We start from the raw sequence: 13,596 nt of genomic DNA on the forward strand, positions 1-13,596 counted from the left end.
TTACCATTCTTTGTATTCTTTCCACGCCAACCCCCTTCCATCTTTAGATGGCCTTCTCGCCCCAGTAGGCATTTCTGCTTGGGAATCCCAACTTAAGCTAGTCTCTTCACTTAATATAAGGCAGGAAACTGAATTTTTTTTTAAAAAGTGGCCAAGGCAGTTGGTGAGCTAAAATGTAGATTTCCTCTCTCCCTTCCCCAGGATTCATTTATGGATATTCTTCAACACTGTCTTTACAATTCCTTTCCCAAGGCTTAGGATTACTGGAATGCATCAAACACATGCTTGGGTAACTTAGCCATCTGTAAGTTTTCAAAATGATTTCATTGAAAGAGCACAAGTTACAGAATCCGTGTATTTGAATTCCTTTAATTTTTATGGTGGTCCTCTTGACATTCCATGATGATGCAAACACCCCATTCCATGGATTCAGATATCCTGGGCTGTGTTTCAGGAGTCATAACGGGAGAGGGAGTTTCCTGCTGCTCAGTCATCAGCTTTGGGAGTTGAAGAACCCAAGTCACTTATTAACTGACAGGAAATACCTGTCACAGAGATCATATCTAAGCTTGTTAGCTATGCAGAACTTCAACACATAAAAAAGTTTGCTATATTAACATTTTAACCTTTCTTTTTTTTTTTTTTTTTTTTTTTTTCTGGAACATTTTGGCTTGCTCTTTGTGGTAACTAATTTCCAAAAACTAATGATCGGTACAGTAACCAATGGGAAAATAGAATTTCATGCCTGACATTCCATTGGACTGACAATATCTGTTAAATATGACCTTTAATTCCAGAATCAACTTGCGGTAGAGGAATGAATAGATTTTCCAAAGGTCTATTGCCAAGTAAATTATAATGTGAAAATACGATGGTAAAATAGAACTGATTCCATCTAACGTTAAAACATTCTGTCATTTGTTTCAAATAGTAAATATCCTAGCCTTCATGTAATCAACGTATAATTAATTAATGTTTCAACAAGTTCAGAATTACACTTTTTTTTGTTTTCCTACACTAGCCTCGTTGGGGAATTATACCTTAATTAAGAAATTTTCAGCAGGTCTTTTTTATTATTAACATAGTTAATCTTGTCAGCCTTTTCCAGAAGGAAATGCTTTATTTAGCAGTAATTCTTTTTCATTTTATAGCATCATTCTTTTTCTTAGAACAATTTTATTAAGCATATTCAGTTTTATGACCTCTATGGATAGATGGTTTTCCTAGTGAACTCTTTAATTATAATGACAAGTATTTGCCTGTGTTATGATTCAGTTTAGATACTGGCTAATGTCCATCAATTTTCACAAAGAACAGACAGTGCCTTCTATACCAGTTTTATTTATTTTACTGATGACTGCTCTTTCCTGAGGAGTGGTACAGTGTAACTCCGTGAATAGTCCAAGTTCAAACAAACTACATTTAGTTAATAAGCATTTATTAACCACTTCCATTTATTAACTGCTTGTGGATGGAGAGATAAGACACAATTCTTAAGTACCCAACTTGGTTGTTATTCTTTTCTAGAAATTTTTGGGTTGGTACTGATTTTTTCTTTTCACTTCCAGCATTTTGCGCTTAATTATCAAGGCTTCATCAACTCTTGGATTCCTACCCTCTCATTTTCAATTATTACGGTTCTGTCTTCCACAGCCATAAAATTCTGACTCATTGTTGGCTCCTTCCTTTCATCTCTAAAAAAAAATTACTGAGTGTAGCATTTTTAGATAACTGAATTATTTTTTAAATAATAAAATAAAGATGAAATTACTTTATCTTTACAAAGGGCTTTATTCTTTGAAGATGTCCAAACTCTTTATGAGAAAAATAGCTTCCAGAAATAATGTTGTTGTAAATATATTTATGAAAATTTATAAAATTCTATTTAGTAATCCTGCAAAGAGGACTTGAAAGCATTTTTTTTTTTTCTCAATGTTGCAACTCACTGAGGATTTAGTGCTACTGTTATTTGGATTATCATCGTGTAGAATGTCAGATGAGCTGTTAGGTGTGCATCAGTCTTTTTTACCACAACTTGTGTAAATAGTGACTCCTTTCAAAGCGGCAGGATTTGGGAAGAACAACAGAGAGAGAAGAAAGATTAATAGCTTTGCAGCTTTTCAGTGATTACGTTCCCCCCCTCCCAAGGAAATTCGGCTCTAAGTGTTACTGTTACTATTAAGTAAATACCCTTAAAAACCTTTCTGGTATCCATAAACATCAGTGAACACACATAGGTCACATTTTGAAAATAATTCCTTGATACTAATTATATCATTATCCAGGAATGAGAATTGATTCTTCTTCCTTAACAATCTGGCCTATAAATATGTCCAGCTAGGAAAATTAATTGCGAGAGTAACTTTTTTTATGCAGATGTGCTGAAAATGGAACCAGGTGGGAATAAAGAGTTTGTGTGCACTTTTTATATTTTAGGTATTTGTTTATGTAATTTGGTATATTTGTAATGGAAGCTTTCATTTATCAGTATAATTTCCTTTTGATTAAATTTGTCACTTGTACTTACACTATTTAGTCTTCAGATTTAATTTCTATTGCCATAGTGAATTGTCATAAACCAGTGTTTATTGAGTGTTTTATAATACAGTATCAATTTGCTGAACTGTGAGTACCCAAAAAAAGAACAACTGATCAGTTTAAATAGTGAGAAATGTTACTTTTTCCCTGACAAGGACGTCACATATTGGAACTTGCTATCATACAGTGAAACTGAGGAAATGTTAAAGAAAATTGTTAAATATCTTGCTCTAAATCATAACTCTTCTGATTTTCTTTCCTCATTTCTACCCTGAGTCCTTCAATATACTGCAGTGGAAGTGTAGTTAGCCTAGAAATTTCTTTCCCACAGCACTGTCTCCTTATCTTTCTTTGTCTTCCAGAGATACTGTATCAGTGCCAGAAGTGGCCTAAGGAACCTTTGACTGCCAGCATTGTGCGTAATCTGAGCAGCACAGGAACTCCATCCAAGGGTCTCTCTCTCTCTGTCTCTCTCTCTTATGTTGCAGTGGCTGACATTTTCTCATTTTGAGTTTTAAAGATTTTTTTAATTTTCAGAAGTTCCTCACTAAAATGTAAGTGCCTAACAGAAGAGTGAGACTCTTCAAGAAGGGGGGAGAAGTTGAGTGTGATAAGTAAGAATAGTGGACAGAAAATATTGATGGTAAAATCCTACCTGAATCCTGACTAAGGCAAGACTCAACTTCTGCCTCTTCAGATGCCTTTTTCCATAGTCCATTTGTCTAAGTTTTCAATCTTTCAAACTCGCCCTCCCTGTCTCTGCTTCCTTTCATAGCCAACCTTCCTCTTTTTGCATTCACATCTCAAATGGCGGTCATTCGTTCTTCATTCCCACGCTACTGAAACTAATTCCTGTACAGCTACTACCAGAATTCCAATGTAAAGTTAAACATCTTCTCAGTTTTGATCATTCTTGACCTTTCTAGATACTTGACACAGCCACACCCTCTGTGAAACTTCTGTAAAACCACCTTCTACCAGAACTGGTTTTACTTCTCAAATTTAGAGCTCTTTTACTTTTTAAATAGTATGATACTTAAATATAGGAATGTCTATGATTCCATCAAATCTACACTCTGGCTTGAGTCATCCCAGACACGTCTGTAGATTCTGTGGCATAGTTTCTTGGCTAGACCTCTCAACAAAAATGTGTACACCTGCCCGTGTATTCAGATGTCACACAGGCACCTCATTTCTCATTACTGGACTTACCGTTCATTCCACCTCACCTAAGTTTTCTTTTAGTATTTCCTCTTTCCTTTTATGAGATTATGTACCAATTTCTCAAGCTGGAAACCAGAAAAATATCCCCTAGTCTATCCCCTAGCCTTCTCCTCCAATTAGTTACCAAATGTTGTACATTCTATCTTCAGATGTCTTGTATCCATCACTTTCTTGCCATCCTTACTGTACTCAAGTCTGAATTATTAATAGTATTTATTATTATTGTATCTTCTCTTTTACCTGTCCGTGGAGACTCAAAGGCGGTTTCAAATTTAAAATCTAATTTTCTTACTTAGTTTCTTTTCATAGTTTCCTTTAAGAAAGAATTCAAAATGTTATCAACCGTTGATGATGCATCTAGAAATTTGTTCAGTAAAGCTTGAGTACCCATCTACTAGGTGTGTGGGATTCCCCAATGGAAGACAGAGCCCCACCGTTCATGGGGCCAGCATTCTATAAGGCCCTCCACAAGTATCTGTTACCTATATATCTGATCATTCCTACTCTACTCCAGTAATGCCATGTCACCCAGGTTCCCAGAACTTTTACTAGAAAATCAACTCTAAACTTCCTTCTTGCTGAGGATGTGTCAGTAAAAAAAAGTTTGAAATGAAAAGACACAGAGACCAATTTGAAGTCACAGAAGCATATTTCTGGGATTGCAAATAGCAAACGCTGGTGCCTGTGAACCAGAAATATGCATTTTATGAATATTAATAATATCCAAATTCACTTTTGAAACTTACCTTTGATGTTTATATTACTTTATTTACATGAATTTCTAAATCTATTCTATGAAAAGGCCCTGGACTTTTTACACAAACTCTAATGGGCAGGAGCACTTCTCTTCCTTTCATCTGTGAAGTGTCAATAAATGGAGTTACAGATTTTGAGGGAAATGTTGGTAACTTGATTTTACTTTTGTGGAAATGAAGACCCGAAGATTGAGAGACTTTCTTGATGTTGGAGTGTTATTGCTGGACACTTCTAGGTCTGCTCCTATTATGCCAACCAGAAGATTCATGGATTTTTTTTTTTCTTGGATAATGCCATTAAATCTGAAATTTAGGTAACTTGTGTCATCCTTTTGTATTGATCAAGGTTCCTACCTGATCCCACTCCCGGCCACAGAACTAGCCAACTGTGCAGATCTGGGGACCCTCTGCCAAGGTAGGGAGCCAGCGTTGTCCTCTGGACTCTGTGTCCTACTTGCTATTTTGGGTAATGTGTTTGAAGTTATTTTGATTATTATCTTAATTTTCACTTGAGAAGCCAAAGCCCAGCAAAACAGAAGAATTTCTGGCTGTGTCTTAGTTGTGTGGGTGCACAGTACATACACTGTGGAGAAAGAATGCATTCACACACTAGATGACCGTATTTCCATAAAGCATGAGGTTTTTTAAATGTGAATGATTATATGCTATTAAACAGGGATTTATTTAATTTTTTTCTCTTTTTATTTTCAAGATTATTGCAAAGGTCCGGTATAAATATAGTCACGCACTATTTTGAAAAAAGTATTCATGTGCGACAAAGAAGGGGATAATTAAGTTAAATATTCAGTTAAGCTTATGACAAGATTATAAGGCAATTTATGGTGTATAATATAACTTAAATATTAAGATGAAAATACTTATATTAAACTAATATTAATGTAATTGTATTATTATAATGCACATTGACTATATTATGGCCAGTATTCCAATTATATATTATTATTAGATAGTTGCATGCTAATAATATATAATTAAAGTCATGTAAGTTTTGAGATAATAATATAAATATTTTGCTTTAATTTTATCATTGCTCCTCCTAATTACTCATGACCCATTTCATCCATTTGTTCTATTAAATATTTCTTTATGACGTAGCATGTTCTATGTACCACATTAAGAATCATGACAGTGCCTTTGAAAAAGCTGGATCTCTTATTAAGAGAATCGGAGAATGATTCTCCGATTATAGAAGGGGTTATAGAAGGGCTTCGAAGTGGATCAAAACCTCAGCTCTCTTCTGTGGTTCTAGTGTAGGGGTAGATGTAATTCAGCATTATCTTTGCTTCTTTTCTGATACATTATTTCTTGATATCATTACTGATGAATAACCTAGAAAAATAAAGTCATTTGAACGACCTATAAAAATAAAGTTATTATGCGGTGTCCACAATCGGCATAGTTTTAAAATAGTTATATAAAATAGAAAGAAACATTAATTGTGCTTAGTTCAAGATCTGAAGGGTTTAAAATTTTTTTCTTTTAATCTGAGACGTCTATCGAACTGATTCCTGAGTCTCTGATGCTGGGCAGGAAAGCCCAGCATTTTCCCCCTCGTGTCCTGAGTGACCAAAAAGCATTTTCATGTTCATTGATGTATTTTGCACTACGATAAATATAGTTGATTGTCCATTATTTTAAAAAATAAATTCTTAAGCATTATTTATTATTTTGAAATGGAAAATCATTTTAGTTAAGGATGTATATTTTGAGTCAAAGAATTTAGCTTTCAGAAGGTAGTCATAATCACTTAAACGTTTTTAAATTTAGGTAATTGTAAATTGAGATATATAAGAAATGGCCATTGTACATACAAATGTACATCTAATACAAGCATACTTCTAAGATAAACTGATATTATTTTACTACATATATAACTCTTTGAGTCTCTTAGAAAGCTATTAAAGCACTACATAAAGGTTTAATCTTGGAAGTTTTAATAGTATAAAAAGCATAGCTATGACATAATTCCTTGAAAATGGCCTCCCTGTAAGGCTTGTCCTTATGAAATTCATTGTATCTGTCAATGTTTAGTAGAGTTACTGAGATCCGTAAATGGTTGATTCTATACATTTATATTCCATATAGTCTATACATTTCATTCTCTTTGTTTTGTTTACATTTATCTTCTCAAGGAGATATACATTTTCTTCTGAGACTTTAGTTCTCTAGCCTCAGCATATCAGGAAGACTAACTTAGTTTAGAAAGCTGACAGGTGAGGTGCAGACTGCCTTCTGCGACCTTTTTTTCTTTGTTTTTTTGGGGTTTTTTTTTGTTTTTTTTTTTAATTTTTTTTTCAACGTTTTTTATTTATTTTTGGGACAGAGAGAGACAGAGCATGAACGGGGGAGGGGCAGAGAGAGAGGGAGACACAGAATCGGAAACAGGCTCCAGGCTCCGAGCCATCAGCCCAGAGCCTGACGCGGGGCTCGAACTCACGGACCGCGAGATCGTGACCTGGCTGAAGTCGGACACTTAACCGACTGCGCCACCCAGGCGCCCCTCTTTGTTTTTTTTTTAATACAAACTTAGGAAATCGAGTTCTAGAAAGATTGAACTAGTAAACCACTACGTGGTCATTAACCTGTTAATGGCAGACCTGGGTCTAGAACCTCGACGTTCTTTCTCCTGTTCCTTTGTGCCAACTCCAGACTCCTGTGCATTCTAATACCAAAGGCCATATGAAGTGATTCTTAATGTGCCATAGGAAGCATTGCTTCATTTTACGCATTATAACCCTAGAGTCTGTTGTAGTTAGTAGCAAGAAATGGTTCCTATTCCTCCTCTATATATTTTCAAGCATTAATTATAGATTGCTCATCCATATTAACTGTCATTGCTCCTTGCAAAATTACATCTCTCTCATCTTTATTACCAGCTACTGTAGACTCTCCTAGTACTACACCACCCACTGTCACCACTAACATGCCTGTTACTAATAGAATCGATAAACAAAGGAATGGTAAGAAATCATTACCTTTTATATTTGTAGTATGTCTGATGTGATAACAAATTGTATTCTAAGAGTGGGGATACCTAAGAGTCAAACAAAATTTCTGCTTGTGGAATAATTGGGAACATTTGTACATTTGTAAGGTTAGTAAAATAAATCGCTGTCCCTTGAATCCCTGGAGTTCCTTTTTCTAATGACCAGTGGAATGACCACATTTCCAGTACTACTCTCATGCACTTTTCGCTAACATTGCTTTCAAAGGAAGCTCTAAGAGAAAGGCACTTAATTAAAAGGAATTAATTTGCTTTATATGAAATATCTGAAAAAATATTCATGGTATTTTGTCAGACTATTCTCTTCACGAAACCAGTGTTTTAAGGAACTTTATAATTTCAAAAAAACTAATGCTGGTGATGTAATTTCTCACTGAAATCAACTTTTATGTTTAAGCATTGGTGACATTTAGATCAATGTATATGGTAATACGTTGCTGTTTTTATTTGTTGAAGAATAATGGTTAGAATGTGATTGCGTATCAACTAAGTCCATTTTTGGCTGACAAAATTTCAGTTAAGTGCCAATACTTCTTGACTTTTTTTCCATATATACTTCACTATATATATTATTTGTAATTTGCAAATATGGCAGTTAATAGGATATAAGATACGAGCAGGGAAAATGCCAGGTAACTTGAATTATTATTTAGTCTGCTACCTATATGGACCACATAGCCTTTTGGTAATTCGGAGTAAATGATTTAAGTTTCTTCTAGAAAAGAGAAATTCCAATCAGGTGACCACAGCATTGCCTTGAATACAGTAATATTCTCAAATATGAGCTATTAGAAACAAAGGAATTTTCTCAACCCCAACCATTTCACTTGTGAGGCCAAAACATCTGCAGTATATCACCAAGGACAAAAACCCAGAGAAAAGAAACCCACATAGTTCATTTTTTCTTTGGCTTCAGGGGTTATACCAACTTCCTCTGTAAGGACATTTAAATTGGAAGTATGGAATATTTTACATGAAACATAGATCTAAATTTCACTACAGTTATAAAGACATCGATTCAGGGAAGTGTTTATGGTTATTCTGGTAGTTACACCAAGGAGATTTATGATGGGGCAGACATTCCAGCAACCCCCAGGAAAAAGCAGCAACAGCTGAAGTTTCCAGTGCATATTTCACATGGACTCCAGCCAGTAGATGGGAATATTATAATTCTAACTAAGTATTTCGCTCTTTGTACGAACATACAAAGAGCCTCTGTGGCATTCTCCCTCCAGGACTGGCACGTCCTCTACTGCCCAAGAACGTTTATATGATGCTTCAGAGTCCTTGACTTGGTAGAGTGGAGCTGTATTCACTCAGTCATGTCATTTCTGACATTCTTGAAGAGAGCCTTGTTTAGCCGTCTCTCTCTGTGTCATAACCTTCAATGGGGTTTCAACAAAGCGAGCAAATGTTAGAATCAGTTAAAATGGTTTGACTTGACTACATTAGAGGGAAAAACCTAATTTAGATGATTCTTGATAAAAAATGCAGTCCTAGCATTTAAAAATATTCAAAAGTCATCATGTGGTAGAAGTATTCTCAAAATCACGTCCTCCAATCTGTGTACCATCTGAACAATTTTTACCATATATTTAGCCACCTATACTGTTGATTTAATAGATTTTGTTCCTAAATCGACTCACATTTTTACTTAAGCATTTGTGTTTATTTGGGAAAATTGATACTGCTGTTGTAAAACTGTTGTAAAATAGAAATGAAAAATGAAAATGAGTATAATGAAAATATTATTAAGTTCTCTCCATCTCCTATTGTTTTCTTGTATCTCTACACCTTCACTGCGCCTTCACTATCTTTTTAAAAAGGGAGAGTAACAAAGTGTTAGAGGCAGACTGTAATCTAATTAATATTTTTTCTTTGATGTAGTCAAGTTGGAAATAATTGGAAAGAGAATTACTTGTTCACCTTGTGAATAAATGGAACTTAAGGTCATGTCTAAATCATTCACATACTGTCAGCAACTCCAGATACACTTCTCTTATTCCTCGGGAAATGGATACAGTAAACATTCTCAGGCTTATGATCTGATATATTAGAGAATCCTATTTTGTTGACTGTAAGAAAGATAGGTACAGCTATCAAAGCTGTCATCTATCTATCGTACCCAATCCTTTAAACTCCAGACTATCGAAGAGTTTTGCTGAGCCTACCAATGATGATATGCTGGTGTAGGGGGTGGGCAGGGATCGAGATTGTTTGACAGACAGACTTCTTCAGTGTGTCGATGAAATGCGTTTTCCTAGACTTTGTGAAATGTTCCTATGTAAAGTTCCTTTTGTTATTTTCAAAAGGACTTTTATCTGATACCTCAGATTGTATACTAGGAAAATCTTTAAGTTACTTTTCATAAACAGATATTTCAGTCTGTAACGGATAACCGAGGTATTCCCACAAATAATTTTTTTTGTACCTTTTACATTACATTCTTAAGGAAAGCTCTTGAGTCAGTTATTAGTTGCATACCAAATCTTATTTTCTGTGCTTGAAGCATCACTCCAGTGCCCCTGGATATTAAATTTTGTGGGGTCAACACGAGTAACCCAAGCAAGGAACTAACTCTGTTAGTCCTTATTATTGTTCAAAAAAACCTAGCTTACAAGTATTCATTGTACCACTGCTCCTAGTTTCTTAACATAAATTTACTCTCTGGGTGTATGTATGGACCAGACAATCATTCTAGCTTTACATTCTTGTTATCTAAAGAAATCGTGTGTATAGGATGAGCAGGACTCCAGTCTTCTTATAAATGCTACTTATGTGTTATAATTGCCTCATCACTGGTCCAAAGACATCATTTTGACTCTAAAATAACATTTGGTTTATATTTTAACATCTGTCTTTTCAAATAAATATTTTAAAATCTGCCTTTCACACCTATACTTCACACCCTTCAATATAGAATAAAGTAGTCTCGTTTCTATATCTTTTAAGAAACTCCGAAAAGAGTGTTAAGGACCAAAAAAAATGATTAATTGGAGAAAGACCTATAGACAGCAATACCATTTTGATGCCATGCCTGTAATGATAAGCAATGATTTCTGCTTTGAAGTCCTGCATGGATGAAAGAGTTATCTAATTGGAAAATGGATATACTCTTAAATACTTTTTTTTCCCCCCAAGAAATGTCTATCATGAATTCTTCTGGCTTGGATGCCATTAGTAGGATAATACATACAGCTTTTGAAGTCTCTGGAATATATGAAAATTTGTAATAAGCTTTTCTAATGAGACACTGTGAGAGTTGTTACATCTATAGAGGACCACTTGACCTCTAGAATGACATGGGAAAGCCTGCCTTAGTGTGTCTTAATTGTGTATTTTCTTCAATGGCAATGCTGAAGCCAATTATTTTGCTGCAAACCAAAACCCTTCTTACCAGTTCTTTGGTGGACATTTTATCTAGTGTTGACAGTCCACTCCTGGACATTTCTCATGTTTAGTTGTTGACTGTGTTATTCAGAAATTTTAAGTAAGTTTAACAAGTAGACTCCCTTGAGTATATGGATACTTCATTCCAAGGCTTCTGAAAAGAAATGACTTTGAAAGTGATCTATATAACACAGGAGAATCTGTAACACAAGATTTTAGGTTGTTTTCTGTGTTCACATATTTTATTTGCTGTAAACAATATAACTCTAGGGAAAGTACTATATTTATAAATTCATTTAGATTATCTCTGATATTGGAGGTCTTTCTCCTTTATAAATAACAGCAAATTGAAAAATGAGGCAGCAGATATCTAAAATTTAAATAAAAACATCCTAAATGTTTCCAAAACATTTCAGAAATCTCAGTGATTAAAAATAATGATTTTTAGTATTTTGCAATATTTTCCTGAGAGGGAAAGAATACTGGTCTTAAACACATGCTTTACGTCTCCATCTAGTGGTGGCTTTTCAGCTACTCTGCTGGCACAAGTGAACATTCCCAGAATTGTCCTTAGGATCCTGGAATAACTCTGGGACCTCTGCAATTTGAATTTCTTCTTTCAGAATATCCATAATTTTATATGATGAGATATACAGTCTGAATGGGCTTTGTTAATCTGAATTATTATCATTGTTTTGAATATATTCCTCTAAGTATTTTAAATTCAGAATATTTTTAGAGGAACATAAAATCAACTTCATTAAAATACCTGAAGAGTTTTAGAAGCTGAAATAACCTAGTCTGCATAAGTTAAACCCACTTGTCCTTGGACTTGTACCAATTTCATGTATTTAGACTATTACCTCTGGGAGCGGTAAAAGTTTTAGTATGAGATTCTGACCCCATACTGGAAAAACATTCCTTTGGTAGTGGGACTGGAATTTGCATTTTGGTAGATATGGGGATTTCCAGAGGCAGAGTTTTATGTATTTTCTACTGACTTTCCAAATTTTTCATTAAATCTATTCCCCAACAGTATTTAAATTATATACTTTCTACATTTTCTATGCATACTTTCCTGAAGACTTACCAAAATATAAGCATGAAGAAAGATGATTGACAAAGTAATGGAGAATCAATCCGTTTCTATATATAACCTAACATATTTTAAAATGATATTTTTCTCATTAGCTATTTATAGTAAGGTATCCTATAACACACATCTAGAGAGATTCAGCAAACCTTGGGTGGTGACTTTGATTTGCATTTACAAAAAAAAATACATCAGACTACTTTAAAGATCCCCAAAAGAAAAAAGCAGAACCTTCTTCTCACATAAAGTTTTCTTTTTAAAGCAACTTAGTCCAGTTAAAATTCTATCTGCAAATATTCTTTCTTCCCTCCCCCCTTTATTTTGATACAAGCGACTATATTTATGGAATTTTGATGAAAAATCTGGTGAATGACTTAGAAGTAAACGCTGTGGGGGGGGGGGTGGAGAATAAGGAGCAGAGGGCAACAAATATGTGTGTATCTGTTCTTTTTCAAGCTAACTTCTGCCCATCATCCCACTTAAGTTTTCACCCCCCAAACCCTGTCATTCTTTATAAGATACCAAAAAAAATGATAATTTCTTATTACATGAGATCAAATTGTACATGAGAAAGTCATGAAAAAATTAGAGTAAATATCCAAAATCTATAGAATTAAAGAAACATATATAGGTGATAATGTAGGAGAAATGGGTTATTTCTCAGAATAAACTAATTGATAACTCTTGCTAAGCAGTTGCAAAGGTCAATGAGCATTAAGTCAAAATATCTCAATTTTCTGTACCTGTGTAGAAAGTGTTTTTTTTTTTATTTTTTAGTTTTTTCTTAATCGAAGTGTAGTTGACACACAATGTTAGTTAGTTTCAGGTATTCCACAAGTCTGTGTGTGATGCTGTGCTCACTGAAAGTGTAGCTACCATCTATCAACACACAACACTATTACAATACTATTGATGGTATTTTCTATACTGTACCTTTTATTACTGTGACTTATTCCGTAACTAGAAGCCTGTTTCTCCAACAGAAGTCATTTCTTTTACATTGTGTGAAATTGTGTGATTGTATATTTAAATTGATAATTGTAGGACTATAAAAGGTAATTAACGGCTAAATCCTATTTCCAATGGACAGATGGAATTATCTTTAGAATTTCCATAGTGATTCAAAACATCCTTCATCACCCTGAGGTTAAAGTACAGAACAAGGTGGCAGAATGGGTAAGTGAACTTATATAATTTCTTTTGTGATTTGAAACCTTTAACCTCTGGAAACCTGCAAAGGAATCTACTGTCTGGGTTATTGAGTCCATAGATCATACTGAAACGCAGACACTCTTCCTTATACTTACTATGAATAGACATAGAAGTAAGGTGTATGCTCATGCATAGTGAGGGAGTGACATTTGAATCAAGGACAAGCCTCATAGATGATTAATGTCTAAATAAGGAAAGTACCACACAAATAGAAATATATTTTGATAGCTATCTTTATTTACTATTATATCCCTACATTTTCAGCATAGCTGTAAAAAGTAGATTCTATATTTTTTATTTAATTGTTTGAATGTTTGATTCATAAACCAAAAAGTATAACAAAATATATCGTGAAAGTA

General features: G+C 34.3%; 1 protein-coding gene across 3 annotated transcripts in view; it reads left to right on the plus strand.

Moving 5' to 3' along the window:
• The window catches only part of ADGRG6 (adhesion G protein-coupled receptor G6), a 140,544-nt gene that overhangs the window by 73,650 nt on the left and 53,298 nt on the right, over window positions 1-13,596 (plus strand). For 2 of the 3 annotated variants that reach the window (XM_049654465.1, XM_049654467.1), the window contains exons 5-7: window positions 4,864-4,932; window positions 7,415-7,498; window positions 13,116-13,201. In XM_049654465.1, the coding sequence (XP_049510422.1) occupies window positions 4,864-4,932; window positions 7,415-7,498; window positions 13,116-13,201 (239 nt within the window). The remainder of the gene's footprint in view (window positions 1-4,863; window positions 4,933-7,414; window positions 7,499-13,115; window positions 13,202-13,596) is intronic. The other variant, XM_049654466.1, reaches the window with a different exon arrangement.

The sequence above is a fragment of the Panthera uncia genome (genome assembly GCF_023721935.1).
Source record: "Panthera uncia isolate 11264 chromosome B2 unlocalized genomic scaffold, Puncia_PCG_1.0 HiC_scaffold_24, whole genome shotgun sequence".
In the NCBI taxonomy this organism is placed as follows: domain Eukaryota; kingdom Metazoa; phylum Chordata; class Mammalia; order Carnivora; family Felidae; genus Panthera; species Panthera uncia.